General features: G+C 40.3%; 1 protein-coding gene across 2 annotated transcripts in view; it reads right to left on the reverse strand.

Annotated features, from left to right (window-relative positions):
- Positions 1-20414, reverse strand: part of BCLAF3 (BCLAF1 and THRAP3 family member 3) — a 43819-nt gene that overhangs the window by 15127 nt on the left and 8278 nt on the right. For both annotated transcript variants that reach the window (XM_072137960.1, XM_072137959.1), the window contains exons 2-6: positions 5157-5294; positions 4972-5028; positions 3652-4206; positions 2898-3530; positions 1110-1220 (exon numbers count right to left, since the gene is read on the reverse strand). In XM_072137960.1, coding sequence (XP_071994061.1) covers positions 1110-1220; positions 2898-3530; positions 3652-4206; positions 4972-5012 — 1340 coding nt within the window. In that variant the 5' untranslated portion in view covers positions 5013-5028; positions 5157-5294. The remainder of the gene's footprint in view (positions 1-1109; positions 1221-2897; positions 3531-3651; positions 4207-4971; positions 5029-5156; positions 5295-20414) is intronic.

Below are 20414 nucleotides of genomic sequence, written 5' to 3' on the forward strand. Positions count from 1 at the left end.
CCCACAAATACTCTCTTCCACTCCTCTTCATCTTGACATGCTGAGATCACCTAGAGAAGAGAGTTATAATTAGCAGCATGGAGAACAGGGACGAGCTGTCCGGTGCTCTGGGCTGTTAATTCTGCACGCCCTCACCACCTCCCTCTCCCAGTATGGTGGACATCTTGTCCCTGCACTCTGTGTTGCTAATTATAATTTTCTTTTCTAGGTGATCCCGGTGTGTCAAGACTAGCGCCAGACAGCAGCGGACGAGGAGAAGAGGTGAGTATTTGTAGTTTTTTTTGTTTGTTTTTTTTTAAAGTGGTTGATTTCCTTTAAGTCAGCAGATTACCCTCAAAGTCTGAATCACTTACATACAGCTAACAAGGACTTTCCTCAATGTGGTAAACCCCTCATGCCATTTACAGATGACACTCGCACCATATTTTTTATCCACAGGCTCCTTCCTTCTAAAAGCAACTTTTAAAAGACTCTCCTGTCTCATTAGCATAATTTTAAAAGTTGATTTTAGAAGGAATTTGGCCATGGATAACAAATATAAGATATAAGATCTATGAGTAAGTGTCCCTAGCATATTCTGTTTGATTTTGATGGTAGATTTCCTATAAATAATATAAAATGGTGATACAGTCCCTGGTTAACAGCAAAATTTCAAAGCATGTACATATGCAGTAAATATACATTGCAGTATGGGTAATACACACTTATGTAATACATTGAGTTGTCCTTTAAATTTAGGAAACACCCATAATTTGTTAAAATTTGAGAAAAATCCCTACTACAGTTCCAGTAGAGAGTCTCTATTCACCAATGCTTCTGGCCCCACTGGACAGGGGGTAATAATGTCCTGAGCTGAATCCTGGCCTCAAACACTGGGAAAAATGTACATGACATCCTCACTTTCAGTCCAACATGAGCAAAAACATGGATGGAGAGCAGAGCATAGCTGAGATAGAGAAAGACCATAGAAGAGGTAAGTGTATGTTTTTTAACCTAGTTTTAAACAATTTCTGTCACTTCGGGTTCAACGTAAAACATAAAAAAAAAAAAAAACTTTAAATATTGTGCTGCAATATTACTCAATGATAACAAAAAGATTAGAATAGCACCTCTTTGGAGCATCTTGCTGAGACCTCTTTACTTCAGGATTCCTCTTCCCGTGGGGTAGTTCAGACTTTGGTTGAATGTCTTTGGAAATATTCCAATTTTCATGAGGTTGTCTAGACAAGAAAAACTTAGGAAATTACCTCATTCATACACCGTACCTGCACAAATAAATCTACAAGCTAAAACAATGCATAGCACATTGTAAATGTGGAGGATTCATGTATCTAGAACATTTAAAGACAATAAAATGAATCAGAAGTTATGCAATTACAAAATTGTATAGAAAAAAAAAATTTTTGTCTGGTCTTGAATTTTAATGAAACAAAATAATACATAAAATAGTATACATTTAATTACACTCTCTTCTTTGCTATAATAGGAACAAACTAAAATGACAGAACTATCCCCTTACCTGCTATATAAATCTTGTTCTTTCAGGTCCACATTGTTGTTGTAAATCTACATAGTAATATATGAATCCACCCAATCATCAAACACTATAATACTGATTTTCTTGAATTACACATTTCAGGAGCGGAGGTGGAGTCACCTGAATATTATATTATTCTGAGCTATTACTGATTTGTGAGGCGAGAAAAATTTCATGCGACTTTACATATTAATGTGTTTTTGGTAGAAGCCGATTTCATCAATGGGAAGAATATTATAGCATTGCGGTACTACTCCAAGGCCTGAGAATTGAGCATTTCCATTTCAAATTTCTTTCCCATTATATGTTAGAGATGATACTGTAATGTGATTTAAGGATATGCTGGTAAACTATGTCCACATGGTTAAGATTTGCCCCAAATTAAGAACAAAGTGATCCTCAAAATTGTCGTAACTCTTCCAGCCATATAACCGTATATCAAAATCAAAAGGTGAGTTTTCCGTTGATCCACACTCGACTGTAGTTTTTCACACATTTCTTTTGACAGTTTTTCAACTGTTCTGTGATGATTGTGGTTCTTGATAGACCAGACCCTTAAATGTAAAAAAAAAATTCCTGAAAGTATTCAAGTATTACATGAACTTCTTCATAGCACAGTTAGCACCCATTACGCAGAATGTTAGCTGATGGCACCGCCAAGAAAAAAACAACTTAATTGACCTTGATTTGACTGTTTTGGAGTTAGCAGCTTGTTTGTTGTTTTAATAATGTCTCCCAAAGTGTCACATAACATACAGATTATTTTGATTGACAGCAGCTACAATTTCTCTTCCAGTAACGTTGGTCCCATGGAAACTTTCGTAAATTTCCCCCCCGCTTTCTTTAGGGAATTAAAACAACATTTATTCAATCATCAAATGTTCTAACTCGTTTCCAAAGATTAATTGGTGAGTGAAGTCACTGAGAGCATAAGCCATTCTGCGAAAAATATTAAGCTTGGAAGAACAGTGTTCATATTATCCGCATGGCTGTCATGTATGAAAAGAGCGTGACCTTTAGAGAAAATATTTGGATGTTCCCATTTTCCATCTTTTTAGATTTCATGGTTTGATTTTATGTTGTTATACGCTTGCTTTCCCTCCACTTTCTTCATATATAAAATGATCCTACAAAGAACATGCTCCTATTCATATCATAGGGTTATTATTTTCAACTAGGTTTCTCTGGATTTCCACCAGTGAATTTTGTTTCATGCATGAAAAATTCTGAATTCAAAGTAACTTCTCGATTTGTCATCCTCTTGTCTCCACGGGTGAAAGAAGCATGAACTTTTACCTCGCTCTCACAGAAAACCATAGGGAAAAAAACCTAAAAGTATTATATTAATTAAAAATAATACCTATACTTATCCACAGATTTCTTCGAATCCACATTAGCCATGATAGATTCCTTTTCACAATGAATCATCGGTATTGAGGTTGGGCCTGAAGATTTTGGACTATGTTTATCCATGTGGTGTTTGGAACTTGGTTCCCTTCTGTATTCAGCTTTTCTCCCACCTTCCTCAAGCTTATGATTTTGGTGCTTGTTATCAGTTTTGAATGTGTCCCTATCAGTAGCTTTTCTTTCACTGTATTTAGTAGAATGTTCTGGTGGTCTTTCAGAATACTTCCCCCTTTCTCGGTTACTTGTATTTGACCTGGATTGGGAAGTTCTGGAAGGACCGTTTTTCTTGTCTTCATAATGGTTGTGTCTCTCAGTATGTTCATTGGAAAATTGTGGCTCAGTGTGTACATACGATGGAGATCTGTGACTATAGTCATATTGAATTTTGGTAAGTTCTCCTGAATGCGTCTGGTATACGACAGGACTGGGATCTCTCAGATCTGTCATGATATCATTCTCATGATATGTCTGTGAATTATGATCATCATTCCAGTGAGAATGTCTTGGTGGTGACCAGTAGTCATGTCTATCTGGATCCCTAGATCTAGAGAGCTCATGTTCTCTGTAGTCATGGTCCCCGGCATACCTGTTGACAGAAAGATATATCAGCTTTGTATGGAAATTCAAGCACATCAGAAAACCTACATAATTAATATTAATGTCTTATAATAAAGACACCAAATAAAACAAGCTTAAAAACACTCTACCTCTTGTGAAATGAATTTCGATCAACAAATTCTTCAGATCTCTTGCTGGGTGGTGGCAAATAATGGTCTGTTTGATCTTGATTCCATTGTTCATCATTGTCCTGCCAAACCCTGTCAGGTTCCCTGTGGTAGGATCTGTGAAACGTGTCTTCTCGTCTTGTAGGTTTAAAACCATTTGTTTCGTTATGTGCATTAAAGTCTTGATGTCTATGGTGATAGTCTCTACGTTCTCTGTGGCTATGTCTACTATGATCCTCAGGATATTTTTCTGGAAATCTCCTATTTCCATCTCCTCGCCTATCAGGAGAATGCGCTCTTTTAAGTCGATTGGAGGATTCAATGGGCGATTTCCTTAAGTCTGCTGAAAAGGGATGTGGTTCATAGCTTTTATCATTAAAGCGTTTATATGGAGGCATCCTAGAATTATTTTGTGAATGCCTTTCCTCTTCCCAGTGTATTGGCCTTCTGGAATCTCTATGGAAGCCTTCGCCATCTTGGTAATGCTCTTGAAAATGTCGGTGTCTGTTGTGCTCAGGGCTTCTGTATGATGGTGGCCTACATAAAACATAATAAAATCTATTGAGATATGTGATTTTACAGTACACACAAATGTTTAGTACAGGCTTACAGCATCACAGCCAAGTAACATATTGGCCTCAATCAGATTATGCAGTATAAATTTTGCATTTCTGTTCAGGAACACTAAGGTTGGGGGTCACAGAGCATGGAAACACAACAGGGGTAACTAACGGAGGCTAAAATAGCTGAGCTAAATCCTCTGAGATTCACTTTGTTGAAGCTTCAGCCAACATTTCAAAAAAATCTTTATGGGTTAGACTATTCATCTTAGCTGATGTAGCTCCAATTGAGAAATGAAAAAAGAGTTTTCATGAAAAGCTCCCATTTGGTTTGGTAATTTTTTTTATATTCCGTTATTGGTTCACTCTTCCTCAGTTTTTGGCTAGTAGCCATTTTAAAATGTGTCCAAAGTAAAGCAGAAAAGATTCAAAATTGCTTTGGTAACTAAAAAATGGCTGATCTGTGCCGAATCTATGAACCAAGAAATAGCCTCGCTCATCACTAAAGGCTAATAACTGTGCGGTACAATACCAACATTTTTGGAAGACATGAATAAATTGTATCTACATGCTGCTACTTAAACCCCAGACACATGTAACATGTGCTGCAACTTTTAAACCTGCAGCAAATGAAAAATTTCTAGCCTCTTATGATGTAAAAGTATTTTATCTCAAGACACCTTGAAAAATCATATACAGTAGGTGCAATGTAACTTGTTGGAAACACATACAAACCACTAACCTGGATTTCCACCTGGGGGATCTGGAGCGTGATTTTACCATACTTTGTGTGGCAGCCCTAAATATAAGCAAATAAAATTATTTTAAAACTTTAATGTAACATAAAAACAAAAATTATAAGAATAAGATAATTTTAGAGGTGACGGGAACTCCTCAAGCACATTAGTAAAGTTTTCATCTTCTTACCTGCAGCTCTCAGGGTTGTCAAATAAATTTAAAATTTATTGTTCAGAGTCCATTTTTTAGTATATTTTGTCATCCTTCGGTTTTCAGTAGTCTAATGTTGTGGAAGACTATTCACATGGGTCATGCTCTCAGTAGAATCTACAAAAAGAAAGGAAAGATTTTTGTAAAAAAAATGATAAGCGGCATCATCCGTTTTGATGACTTGTTTCATTGATTTGAAGGCACACTGACTACCAACAGTAACATCTGACAGACATAGCACTGCTGATTTGCCTGATGAAGGTGCACTTTTTTGGTGTCAAAAATCATCACAACTTTGGAATAAAGATACTTTGGAGTCTGCATGTGTAGATTCATAATTTTTTTTCCCTTAACCAATCTGACCATGACCATAGTGTAATCTGTGTGCGCTATATAATAATAATTATTATTATTATACCCCAGTAAATTAAAACCTGAAAAACCCATCGGAGCCTTGTGGTGAGCTAAAAAAAATAAGTTAACTTGTTTGGCATCTAGTTGTAGTATTGTGGTGGTTGTTTGTTCCCTGGCACCCCTTTTGTATAACAAGTGACAGTACACAGTGCAAATCTCCTTTCTTACTCAAAAGGCTTGAAATCCGCTGGTCATTAAAGGGTTAGAGTCAAGATCAGGAAAATTACAGCCAGTGATAGAACAAGCACAGATGGCCGAGAGCTCTACTCATGACAGCTTACCATACACATATGATTAACAGGACTAAGCATGAAACGCCCTTGACAGTGTCAACTACAGGGAGTCCCCGGGTTACGTACAAGATAGGTTCTGTAGGTTTGTTTGTAAGTTCAATTTGTATGAAAGTCAGAACTGTATATTTTATGATTGTAAAACCAGCCAAATTTTTTTTGGTCTCCGTGACAATTGGATTTTAAAAATGTTGGATTGTCATAAGAACCAGGATTAACAATAAAGCTTAATAACAGACACCTTTAATAACTTATAGCTACAGTAAACTTAAAGTACCGTATTTTTCGGACTATAAGGCGCACAAAAAAATCCTTTGATTTTCTCAGAAATCAAAGGTGCGCCTTATAGTCCAGTGCGCTTTATATATGAATCGCTCTTACAGACAACAGCTGCCATGAACTGTGCACAGGTCTGCCACCTGCTGGTCATTCATCCTTATAATCAGGTGCGCCTTATAGTCCAGTGCGCCTTATATATGAACCTAGACGTTTTAGCAGGCATTAATTGATAGTGCGCCTTATACTCCGGTGCGCCTTATAGTCCGAAAAATACTGTACAGTAAATTGTAGCTGTTTGTAACTAGGGGTCATCTGTAAGTTGGATGTTCTTAAGTAGGGGACTGCCTGTACTAATTTGTATCAGCCATAGAAAACAAGTTAAACAAGACCAAAAAGAAATTTGAGGAAAAAAACATGGACAACTGGTCCAAGAGAAGTTGCCACAGAGAAAGGATGGCATTAGATGTACTAGAAGTACTTTTCCAGCCTTAAGAAAATAATATATGAAGCAGGAGGAGGCAAAATACACTTCAGCTCAATGCATAGCTGGCGTCCTTCAGTTATCGTCTTTCATTAATGAATGAGGACTGTGAAATGTTGAAGGAACATATCAATAGGTAGTGTGGATCTACAGATGTGTCACATGCACTTAGCAACTACGGCGTACAAATAATTCCCAGAATAAGGATACCTGCAAACAAATGTGACAAATTTCTGTCGTGAAAAATTGACCCTTTGCTTCCGTTTTTCACAGCCATCTTGTATACGTTTTTCATGGATCCTCACAAACTATAGTTGATGAGTGAATTAGAACCTCTCCTAGTCAAAACGGTTTTTCACAGAATGGTTGTATGGTCCATTACCATCAGTAGACATTGATTTATTGAAAGGTATTGAATTTAGTGCAGTTGTGTGCCATCCTTTAAAATAAATGGACAGTACATGGCCAATTTTTACTGTGCATGTGCCCTAACTACAATGGAAAATACAGCATTTTGTCCTTGGCTCTGTTTGCTGAATCGGTAGCAGTTGATCGGCTGATAACGGCCCCCTGGCCATAAAGCTTATGAGCGTATAATATTTTATTATACAATTAAACCTTACAATTGTTTTAGCAAAACATATGCAATTAAGTACAAAAACTATGACTAATAAAGGTTTCCTTATGACCCACAATCATGAAGATCTTCACAGTAGTATAGGAATTTTGCAAAAATACGAATGAAGGGGTTGCAGTATTTTGTAATGACACCATAATTTCAGACATCACTTGAAGTGCCATACAATTATCTAACATAGAAGGGAGACGTCACTTGAAAAAAGTTAGCAAAATTGAGTGATTAACGTTTTAAAAAGATTTGAAGACATAAAAAAGGATTATGGTAATGGGAACAGTCATATTACACACAGCTGCCAGCAGAACTGGCTTTAAATATCAGCTTGCATTAGCACTTCAAGGACACTTCGGAAATGCATGTCCGGGGATTTTAACAAAATCTTCGAAAAAAATAAATAAATAAATAAATAAATAAATGAGAAGAACCAAAAAAAAAAAAAAAAGAAGAATAAGAAGACAGATGCTGAGTACACAGAAGCTCATTGTCTTTCTGCAGAGGTCAAATGTATTGTCAAACAGCTTCTGGCATCATATAAGGTGGGGGACGGATACTGTAAATCTCAAGTCAGCAGAGAATAATGATAAAAAAAAAGAACTCTACTCAAATTACGACACAAATGGCTGCTTGTATTGTCCAATTTATAATCTAAACACCCAAGAAGCAACAAGGAACAAAAATGTACATCTAAGACAGGTTACATTTATATGGAGACGGTCATAAGATTTGGCCCCACTAAACTAGTGCCCCACCCCCACTGGTAGGGTATGAAATGTTCTTTGAAATCTCAGACAAAAAAAAATCTCCTCCAAAATATATGCAGAGATGAGTCACTTTTGATTCACTGGAAGGGGATTGTCATTACATACACCTTTATCTTCAGTTCTAAAGTATCTAGACCCATGCTTATTAAAGGGAACCTGTATCCAGGAGACCAATTTTTAGCAACCCCCAACCCCCCCCCCCCCCCCCCCCACAGAGCATTGTACATACACTGCCAAACAGTTTTTGTATTTAAAAAAAAAATCAGTTTCCAGTCCCCTTGCAGACGTCATCAATCGTCTGACCTGGTTTAACTTGGCGGAAAAGAGAATTACTAAGAGGTCGGAGCGTCTTAATATATCTGGCGTGCAGAGTGCCAGTGTGGAGGGGAATTAAGACCAGAGCTCAACTAGAGTTGCAGATAAAGATTCAGTAAAATTGCCTGTTTAACTGATCTGTACGCCTGATGCATTCTGCAAGATGAGATTCTGATCATCACAATGACACCAGAAGCATGTTACTATGTACTACAGAACCAAAAATAGGGGGGCCTACTCCTCTTCCAGCCTCAAAGTGATTCATCTCAGACAATACATGCCTATTCTAAGGTCATATGCAATTGAGCTGAGAAGTGATTTTTTTTTTATAGGTAAACAGGTGAGATTTAACATAGGAGAAGGTATACTAGAAAGGACATTTGATTCCCTACCTGAGAATACTAAAAGTATAAATCAAGTAAAATCCGGAGATGGGGGTCCCTTTAAAATGATCATGAGTTTTTCATCAAGAAGATGAAAGAAGAATTCTTGGCACATTGATTAAACAATATGACAATATGGGATATGTGAATTTGTATGTCATTCCAAGTGTAGTTAATTCATGGTAGAACCTGCAGCTGTATTTCAGCCCACAGAGGGGTCAAGATTGAGAGGAGTCAGTTTCTAGCCCTGCACATCGAGTTATGTAAATGTGACATTTATCTTCATTGTGCGAGAACGAAGAAAAGAAAGGGCACAACTAGGAGAAGCAAAAGATAATAGGTTAGGTAGTTCTCATGAACACAGCTTTCTAAACCTTGTTACAACTCAATTAAGTTATTTTCGCAAGTACGTCCCCAATAGACAACAATAGAAGCACGGCGGGGATACATGTGTGGCACCGATCCGGGCATCACACCGCAAATAGATAGAGCATGCCACCTCCTCCTCTCCAGCACGTGGCAGACATAGCGCGTGTGAATGCACCCCAAGGCAAAACGTGTTGTCCCAAAAAAAAAATTCTGAATAAAAGAAACCCTTACCCTCGAGTAGCAGCGCCATCCAGACCACATAGGGAGTTATAACCAGTAACCTACCCTCCAATCTATCTGTTACACACCCTTGTTACCCAACCCTTGAGTAAGGGTGGAGACGCAGCAGCAGACACTCACCATACATCCCTGACACCAGCGTTGTGCCCGTCTCCAGCACAACCAAAAAAGGTGAGTACATATCTCACCCAATAGCACTTCCAACTAACTGAGGATAATCTCGCACTAGGTAGTGCTACCTTCCTCTGTTCCCCTTCCTTTTCTCTCCATACACTCACAGTGACTACAATGAATGAGGACTGTTTAAAGTCTACTTTGGCTGAGGCAAAAGGCTAATTCAAACAGCTGTGTTAGGTCAGGGAATCAACCCACAGAGTCCAAGGAAGAGACTCCTTGCATCATAATGATAGCTGATGCAGGGAGTCCCATTTTCCTTCTCGACATTAGCACAGAATAGTGATCAAAACTGTTAGGGGATAACGTACTATTATTTATTTATACAGCACCATTAATTCCATGGTGCTGTACAATCAGTTATGAGTTCACATACATTACATTAAAACAAAATCAAATGCAATACAAATACAGTACTACAATGATCAGGAGACAAGTGGGAAGAGGACCCTGCCCGTGAGGGCTCACAATCAATGGGAGAGAAGATGGAGACACGAGGTGAGGGAGCAGAGCAGTGCAGTTATTGCGTGTTGTAAGTGAATCTGAAGAGGGGGGTTTGAAGGTTTGGAAACATCTGACACATTTTGGTAGAGAGTTCCAGAGTATGGGAGATGCCAGGAAGACATCCAGGATTCGGTTGCGAGAAGAGCGGATGGTAACAGAGAGAAGGTGAAGGTCCTGTGAGGAACAGAGATTACATGTGGTGGTACAACCCTATTAAGGTTTCATCTTTCTGCTTAATCTAAGAATCAGATAAAAATGGAAATGGAAATTAGATGTTTTAATCCAGCCAAACATACAAAGTATAATAGAGGTACCAGCTCACTCTGCTTACATGTAATCTGTTATCACAGAACCTTGCAACTCAGCAATCTCCTGGAACTTTTTGTTACACGCCATCATGTTTATCGCAGAATTAATAACCAGGTTGGAGAAGCCCTGTGCCTGACAATAGTTTTATGATATAATATTCTGTAAGCGCCCTAGATATTCATGCCAACTGACTCTTAACCTACTTCGCATTAGTCTAAAACAAATCTGTCACTACTATACTACGTGACAGGGTCTGATAGCAAAGGAGAGTACAGTTTTTTTTTCCATACCAGTCAACCTTAAAGGAAACCTACCATTTAGAATGGCAGGGGTAAGCTGTAAGTACCGAGCACCAGCTCAGGATGAGCTGGTGCCGGTACTTACTTTCGTCAGGAGAGGCTTCGGTGCGCGCAACATCTCCGCTATTTCCTATGTAGGCGCGCTCATGATCGTGCGCACGCAGTGCCGAAGCCTCTCCTGCTCTAAAGTTTAAAAAGTGTTAAAACCGCGATCCCGCGGTTTATAACACTAACGAAAGTAAGTACCGGCACCAGCTCACCCTGAGCTGGTGCTCGGTACTTACAGCTTACCCCTGCCATTCTAAATGGTAGGTTTCCTATAAAGGGAACCTGTCACCAGGGACTTCATTTTTACTAAAGACAGGTTGTAGAAGCCAATCACACCTGCATTGCAAGTATGCTTTCCTGTCCTGGCTAATCATTTGCATTACAATTTAAATGTGTGTTTTAACTTAACTGGCTTCCTGACAAAATTCTCTGTGTAGTCCCAGGGGTTGGGCTTTGGTATGCATGCATTTCAAAAAACACATGTCTCTTGTGTGCTGCTCGCTCCTCAGCTATCACCTTTGTGCTCCTATACAGCTCCTCCCTCCCCCCCACTAATGACAGCTCACCACACTGCAAGCTCTGTCCCTGTGAAGGAGCACAAAGGCGGTGAGCAGCACACATAGGGCACGTGTTATTTTATTTTTTTTAAATGCATGCAAACCAAAATCCGAGCCCCTGGAACTAAACAGTGGATTTTGTCAGGGGGCAAGGTAGGTTAAAACACACAATTATATTGAAATGTAAATGCTTAGAGAAAGCAGCAAAGTATGCTTGCAATGCAGGTGTGATGGGAGTCTGCAACCTGTCTTTATTGAAAATTAGGTTGAATTCAAGCCTCATGCAGACAAAAATTTTAATAGAGTTGTATGCTACCCATATCGTACCATTTCCCATTTACTTGAATGGCCGTATTTCCCACCGTACCATTGGTGAAAAAAAGACATAGCACTCTCTATCTTCCGCCGTACATAGGACATGGCTCCCTATGGAGAGGGGAGGGGTAAGGAGCCTGGGCATCGTACCCGTTTGTCTGCATGAGGCCTAGTTAATATGCAATTGAAATCAGTCACTTGCAAGAAAGCAGAGTCAATGGCCTATACTTGCAGAAAAAGTAAGAACATTCTATATGACAGGAACAACTGGAGATGATAAAGGAAATGGCTGGTAGCCAATGCTTGTTTCTGCCAGTATTTGGCTTTTGATTGGTCTTACTGGCTTGTAAAGTCCATCCCTGTTCTGGAAGCTACTGAAGCTGTCAGTCCAGTTGGGGTAATAACATGAGGCAGTTTAACACAAGTACATTTAGCCTACATACTCATATACAAGTTATTAACAGGCTTGTAATTGTTTTGTGAATCTTTCGTAAGGTTGCCTATAAAGTTTGATGGCATTTTAGAAGGTAGTGATCTACATTTACACTACATTTGATCACACAAAGTGCAATACCAAGCAGTCTCTAGATAAGTCTAGAAATAGTAAGGCTGAGGCTAACTCTATCAATGATTTTCCTTTCTATCTAATCTTAAGAACTTTTACAACAGCAGAATTGCTCGAGAACTGAGGGGAAAGGCCTATCTTATCGTCATTGGAATTGTAGGCACATAAATACACTTGACTTCCGAATCGGTTCTGACCTTAAAACATTTTCTCTATAGTACATATTACAAGTGAACTATTTCATTTGCATAGACTTTCACAACAACTTGACGCAGTCTGTGACGTATGAACTATCAGTTCAGTTTAGTTCCTTCCACAGGACACGTCTTTTATGGGTGATTGTTTAGTCATGGACATACCAGGCACGGTTATGTGTAAAGTGAATAGTTTCGGGATTTGTATGATGCACAAATATAGTAATCATATAAATCATACAAAAAGATGTACAAATGTTCAAACATCCAATGATTAAAGATTTCTTGCAATAATGGTGGGGAGGGGTTAACTTCAAGTGTGGGCCCATGATGCACCAGCCCTTGATAAATCCCCCTAAATATACCTACACTGGGATTGGTCAAAAAATGTACTTACAAAATGCAGGCAGTCCTCAGCTTAGGGACACGTGTGTCACCATACCGTTAACGGAAAATGATGCTCTATCTATTACCGTACATACGGCCGGCATGCATGCCTCCGTATGGAGAGGGGAGGGGTGAGCAGCGCTCACCTCAACAGCAGAATACAGCTATGCATGGGTCCTGGCCCAGGAGTGATTAAAGGTGTCTACAATGAAGCTCTATTGTTCATTCTTGTTCCCATGACAATGCAAAAATTTTGAAAATCCAATTGTCACAGGATCAAAAAGAAAATGTTGTCTGGTGTATACCTGTTCTAGCGTACATACAAATTTACCTTAAAGGGAACCGGTCACCAGGGACCTCATTTTCACTAAAGACAAGCCCATTACACCTGCATTGCAACTATGGCTTTGTGCCTTCACTCAGCATTTTCATTACAATATAATTGGGCGTTTTAACTTACCTGGCTTCCTGTGGTGGGTTTAGTTTGGATGCATTTAAAAACAGTTGTATAGTCTGTGGTGCTCAATCACTCCTCAGCTCTCAGCCCCCACCTTTGTGCTCCTGTACAAACTCCTCCCCTCACACAGGGACAGAGACATGGTGAGTTGACATAACTTGGGGAGGGAGGAGTTGAACAGATGGGGACTGAGAGCTTAGGAATGATTGAGCAAGTGTTTTGTTATTTTTTTAAACACATGCAAATCATACCAAACTCTGGGACTCACCACAGGATTCTGGCAGGAAGCCAGGTAAGTTAAAACATAAAATTATATAATAATTCGAATACTCAGAAAAGGCAGAAAGACATATTTGAAATGCAGGTGTAATGGGCTTTTGTACCTGTCTGTTGTGAAAATGAGGTCCCTGGTGACAGGTTTCCTTTAACAACAAACTTAGAAAACCTTTGTTGTATGTAATAAATGGTGACTAGTTACAAGATTTATTACAGCAGAAAAGTATTTTGAAAATGTTATTGTCTGAAATGTACAAGTGAACACAAACCAGTGTAGTGACATGTGTGTTATTACAGGAGTACACGTGATTTGTCATTTTCTGATATATTTTGCACAAAAAATGAAGAAAGGTTATTGTAGGATAATTAATATAACAATTGGTTCTAGGTTCATGAGGTCTTCATTAATCACTCTTACGGAAAATAAACTTGCCATTTTACCCATTTCACATAGTTTACAAATTGCTGACATATGCCAAAGTGCTGTACACAAAAGGTACAAGTGGAGCTTACAAGCCCTTCATCTGAATGACACCCACGTTCATTCGTTGCACAACTCTAGCTATGTTCTTAGATTTGAGCTCTTAATGATGAATATCTGACACATGATGCCACTTTTCCCAGATTTAATATTGACAGTGTTCTATTACTTTACTAATTATACGACTATCAGGAAGAATCTCGAGAAAGCGATGATCACGTTGCCAACCATAACTTCCCGTGAAAGCACAGGGGAATGTAGCAGATCGCACTAAATATTTCTTACAAAATATAAAAGTTCTGGTGTGGGCTTTCACCTGAACATTCCCCCAACATAACTTACATCCAAAGACCATGAGAAGTGTCATATCGTATAAGACACAGAAAAACAAACCAATAGTAAAACCAAGGCTAGGGCTCTACTGCAATTCTTATTAACCTAACTTCAAACTTTACAAAAGGTGGTGAAACACTGACTAACAAGGATGTGAAGCTTTCTACTCAGGCACATTTCTGCTCATACTATAAAGTCTCAATAATTACTTAATGAATAAGGTTGAAAAATGACATACGTCCATCAAGTTTAACCTAAGGCCTTCTTGAAGCTCTCTGCTGTTTCTGCTTTGCTCTGCTCCAGAGCTTGACTGTTCCACAGATTCAAATGTCTTACAGTAAAGAAGCCCTGGCCGGGCGTAGCATACGTTCGTGTGAAAATGACCGTATTGGGAGTCGTATCCTGGCCACACAATTTGTGACCAGACCATGGTCCCCATAGAGATCTACGACACCCAGTCATAGGGCCAGTGAGAACAAAATATCTCACCGCACTCTGATCAAGTCTGCTGTGCTGCAAAATAGACAAGGTATTTTAGGCCGGATTTGCAGCATAACAACTCAGCTCTCTTTTGGGATGGGAGGGGTGAGGAGCTCTCCACATGACTGTGTGCTTTGCCCTGGTTCTGGCCCTGGTGAAGCACACAGTTGTGTGTACATAGCCTTAGGCTACATGCACACAAATGTAAATACTTTACATGTGTGCTAGCCATTGTTTCAATAGCTAGCACATGGCCCAGTGTATTTCAATGGGCTCACACCTACACAGACTTGGTTTCCGGGCAGTCTTTTACGTCTTTTACTATTGTCATTGATGCATGAGCGGATCTCACATACCTACAAAACACTGAACAGTTGTTTGTGGCCTGGCAGCCATTAGGGAAGACCACTGAAACATACCGTAGTTTTGGATGAAAGTCCAGAATAACATTTTTCTCCCCTCACAAACAGAAATGGTGTCTTCCTCAAATACAATAATACTGGTGATTTTCACAACTTTATTTAACATCTACTTCTGTACAACTGACACAAAGTACATTGACTGTTAAGACAACCCCGTCCCTCCACTCAATGGGAAGAAGCAGTTAGCAGGACCTGACAGGAGTCACCACCATTCATTCATGCTTAGCTTCAGTGCCAACAATAAGTACAAAATGTATAAAAAGTTCACAAAACTTTCTTAGTTTATCGGTGGTAGACTGTCCTATAATGAATGCTTGTTACCTCTAGGGCAGGGGTGGCAAACCTATGGCACGGGTGCCAGAGGCGGCACTCAGAGACCTTTCTGTGGGCATTTGGGCCATCGCCTCAGAATACCAGACATAACCCAAAGAATCTTCCTGCAGTTGCAAGCCACTTAAAAGATGCTGCTTTCAGACATCTTTTAAGTCTGAATGAGTAGACAGTGCCGAATTATCTTTGGAGGACCTTCTGCTAGCCCCACGATTCTCTGTGTACAGAGGGACTCTGGAAAGAAGCTAAAATGATGCAAATTTTCCATCTTTCTACTGTGTTGCTGTCCTCAAGAGGCCAATATGATATAAAGTTGTTGAAGAACAGGGAGCAATAAGTTACTGCTTTAATTTTTGGTTGGCACCTCGCGATAAATAAGGGGGGTTTGGGTTGCAGTTTGGGCACTCGGCCACTAAAAGGTTTGCCATCACTGCTCTAGGGGATGATGAGCCCATTGTCACCTAGCTCCTGAGCCTTGGTATGAGGAAGAAAAGAAAGCTTTAAAAATATACAAATTAGCCGGAGGCGCTCAGGCTCACATCACCTGAACACCTCATGGCTCCTCTGTTACTTAATTTATGCTGTGCAAGGGGTCCATGCGCAAAATTTCCAGGCAGCCAGATTACATCACCAGCTGTATTGCCAGAGCAAGGGGCAGGAGGGTTGGCTATTAATGAACTGGGAGGCGTGCATAAATTAAGTAACAGAGGAGCCATGAGGCGCTCAGGTGACGTGAGCCAGAGCGCCTCAGGCTAATTTGCATATTTTTAAAACTTTCTTTTCTGCCTGGGAGTCATAAGGGTAGTGGTGGAGTCATAAGGTGCTCAGGTGAGGTGATAATTTGCATATTTTAAAGACCGCCTTTTCTGCATCATACAGAGTCTCAGGATCTGGCTGAAAACAGGCTCATCATCCCCGTAACAAGCATACATTATAGGACAGTCAACCATCAATAAACTGGTGGTAGATTAAGTAAACAGGAATGAAGAAGCCAAAAATGGTTTGATAGCATCGGTTCTCCTATACATGTTAAGTATATAGTATTAATCAAGTACACGAGGCGCATACCAGTATACTTATGACAGTAATACTTAGGTGCTTCTCCAAATACTTAAATGTGCAAAAGTTACACACACAAAAAATATATATTTAAATAACCAAAATTTATTTCCACAGCCAGAAGTCTTTAATTCATTACATCCTAGATATAGACATGGACACTACCCTTATTACCGTATAAGATTATACCTTACTCACCCACCGTGACCTTGTTGAACAGTGCAGCGCATGTGGTCCAGCTTAAATCTGGCTCCTCCCACAAGAACTATAGTTCCCCTTTTTCTGCTTTTGTCTATGCTCATCCCTTCCTTCACTGGGTGCCTGAAATGGTACCAAGATATGCAATTTCCCATACAGTGCTTATTGCTAAATTCACCATGCAGTAAAAGAGACAGCATTCTAGTAAGGACATGAAGTGGGCAGGGGTGGGGGGACTTCCTGTCTGCTCAGGCAGAGAACTGGAGAGACAGTGAGCTGTCATTCAAAAAAAGGAGGCTTGGAGATAACATGACTCTTCTATTCAGAAATTGACTCTTCTATACTCATTTGCATATAACAAAAACAGCTGTAATTTAGGTATGGTGTCTCAGTGGCATATCAATTTAGGTGAAAATCACGACAGTAAAAAACATACAGACCTACTCGCCAGCACATTCTCCCAACATAAATGTTTTTTTTTAATTTGTGGACATACCTTAGATCAGGGGTAGGGAACCTATGGCTCGGGAGCCAGATGTGGCTCTTTTGTTGGCCGAATCTGGCTCTCAGACAGATCTTTAACAAATAGTGATGGCTGCTGTGTATGTCATAGACTGATCACTGGACACAGGCAGCAATGTTACCGTTGCCTACGTCCTTTGTGTGACCAAGGCGCCATTGTCTAAGCCTGGGTCAAAGAGAAGAGCATGGGAGCGATGAGGAGCTGGCTGCAGGGAGCGCTGGTAAGTAAATATTCTTTTTTTTTGCTGTGACTACCTATCCACTTGGGGCATGTGCCGTGGCTACCTATCCACTGGGGGCATGTGCCGTGGCTACCTATCCACTGGGGGCATGTGCTGTGGCTACCTATCCACTGGGGGCATGTGCTGTGGCTACCTATCCACTGGGGGTATGTGCTGGGGCTACCTATCCACTGGGGGTATGTGCTGGGGCTACCTATCTACTGGGGGTATGTGCTGGGGCTACCTATCTACTGGGGGTATGTGCTGGGGCTACCTATCTACTGGGGGTATGTGCTGGGGCTACCTATCTACTGGGGGTATGTGCTGGGGCTACCTATCTACTGGGGGTATGTGCTGGGGCTACCTATCTACTGGGGGTATGTGCTGGGGCTACCTATCTACTGGGGGTATGTGCTGGGGCTACCTATCTACTGGGGGTATGTGCTGGGGCTACCTATCTACTGGGGGTATGTGCTGGGGCTACCTATCTACTGGGGGTATGTGCTGGGGCTACCTATCTACTGGGGGTATGTGCTGGGGCTACCTATCTACTGGGGGTATGTGCTGGGGCTACCTATCTACTGGGGGTATGTGCTGGGGCTACCTATCTACTGGGGGTATGTGCTGGGGCTACCTATCTACTGGGGGTATGTGCTGGGGCTACCTATCTACTGGGGGTATGTGCTGGGGCTACCTATCTACTGGGGGTATGTGCTGGGGCTACCTATCTACTGGGGGTATGTGCTGGGGCTACCTATCTACTGGGGGTATGTGCTGGGGCTACCTATCTACTGGGGGTATGTGCTGGGGCTACCTATCTACTGGGGGTATGTGCTGGGGCTACCTATCTACTGGGAGTATATGCTGGGGCTACCTATCTACTGGGAAGCATGTGATTTGGCTACCTATCTACTAGGAAGCATGTGCTGTGGCTACCTATATACTGAGGGGCATGTGCTGTGGCTACCTATATACTGGGGGGCACTGAGCTTGGAAAGGGGCGCCGCCACTGAGAGGGGCACGGGTGTGCCTGCGATCCGAGACCTAGATCGCAGGGGCACCAGTTACACTAGGACTACCTATCTACTGTGGGACATGTGCATATGGTACGTCTCTTACGGAATAACATTTTAAAATATGTGGCGTTCATGGCTCTCTCAGCCAAAAAGGTTCCTGACCCCTGCACTAGATAAATTGATTTTCCTGTATAATGCAAAACAAAATCAAGAACACATGCAGATGTTTCTGATATAGGTTTTAAATCATTCGGTGCTATACAAAACTGTGCTGTGTGAATCTACCCCAATCAGCAGAAATTTGTACTATATCTCTGAGAAAGCAGAGGAGTAACTATAAACCAGTAAAATGGTAAGTAAAACAATTCACTTTCTCAACATTTTATGTTGCTGTTGTATTTATAAGTGATGAATAATCTATCAGCCATCTGTTTCAATGTTCCAATATTAATACAGGCCAAGTTTTCTGCATATGTTCAATGTGAATATTTCCTATAGGAATGCTAAACACCATTGGAGAAAATTACAATGGTTTCACAGCTACTTTGCGTGACCAAAAACATTTCTGCAACTTGTTACTTTTTGTTGCATGCATGTTGATGTCTATGACTGCAAATTTGTGTGTGACCAAAATAAATTGATGCAACAATTGGTAGAAGGTAGGTAGTATTGCGCCACTGTAATCATTGTGTCACGGGCCAGGTCATCATATAACCCTAGACCCTCCAGTTCCAAAAATTAAAAAGGACACAAAGGAAATTTAAGAATATTTCTCTTTGTTTTTATTGCTTCACTGTAATGCTGCGGTGTGGAAACAGACAATAGATGAAAAATGAAAGGACAGACACAGGCAGTGAACCCTAAAGCTGAACTCACCCAGCTGCCCCTACCTACTATCCTTTCCAGGACAAACACAGAAGAATGGTGATAAAAATATGGGTCAAAACCAAGAGGACAATGCAGTACCAAAGCAAGATACAGTGTATAGTCAGAAGACAAGCAAATGTCAGAAGAGCAAAATTATATTAGTCCAGAAAATGGTAACAAGTTCCCAAGAAGTCTTACAGTAACAACCGTGTAGTCTGCAGACATCCCTGACATCCCCTAGAGCAGGAATCCCCTCTTTGGATGTCAGGATGTCCCCTAGATGTCCCAGTTCCCTGACATCCAAATAGGGAAGAAATGTGAGCGAAAAGGAATATGTCCATCACAGCTAATGGTCTGAAATCCAGAAGAAATCCAGCAGGAAGCAGACAGGTGTGGTAGAAATCAATTAAGAGAGCTAGGAGTGAAATATGGCAGTGTTCAGACTAATGGTCAGATGCTACATTCATGTTCATAGGTGAATACAATCTCCCAAGTCCATTTGGTATTTCACTAAAATCTGTGATCTCCATTTACAAACATTGATAGCATTTGTGCATTATGTGCCATAAGGTTGTGAATGTAAAAAGTTACTTCCCTTATTCTGATTTTATCTCTTGTTTATTGTAATATGAAAACTTTTAAAAAGGAACGAAACTGATCTGAATGTCATTGAGATCAGCATAAAATCTATACTGTGCTCAGCGGTTTCCTAAAGAACCTGCCAAGCGACCGCTCTGCTAGCTTCACATACAAGATCTAGAAATAATGATGTGTTATGTTAAGAAATCAAAGAGATTTCGACAATTTAGAGATTAATAAAATATTTATGTGCTGGGGCAGAACTTAGTAGGGTGGAGACAGATTGGCCATTTAAATAGACATCCTATGATGTATTAAGACACATGAAGTAATGTATTATGTTACACATATGGAGAAAAATACCGGAAAGTAATCAATTAGATAATCCTGAGTGATTAGTGTGACATACTGCATATACATTCACCATACTGTGTTTTAGACAAGAATTTTCCTACAGCAACCAATAAAATCCACC

This window comes from Engystomops pustulosus, chromosome 2 (genome assembly GCF_040894005.1).
Source record: "Engystomops pustulosus chromosome 2, aEngPut4.maternal, whole genome shotgun sequence".
Lineage (NCBI taxonomy): Eukaryota > Metazoa > Chordata > Amphibia > Anura > Leptodactylidae > Engystomops > Engystomops pustulosus.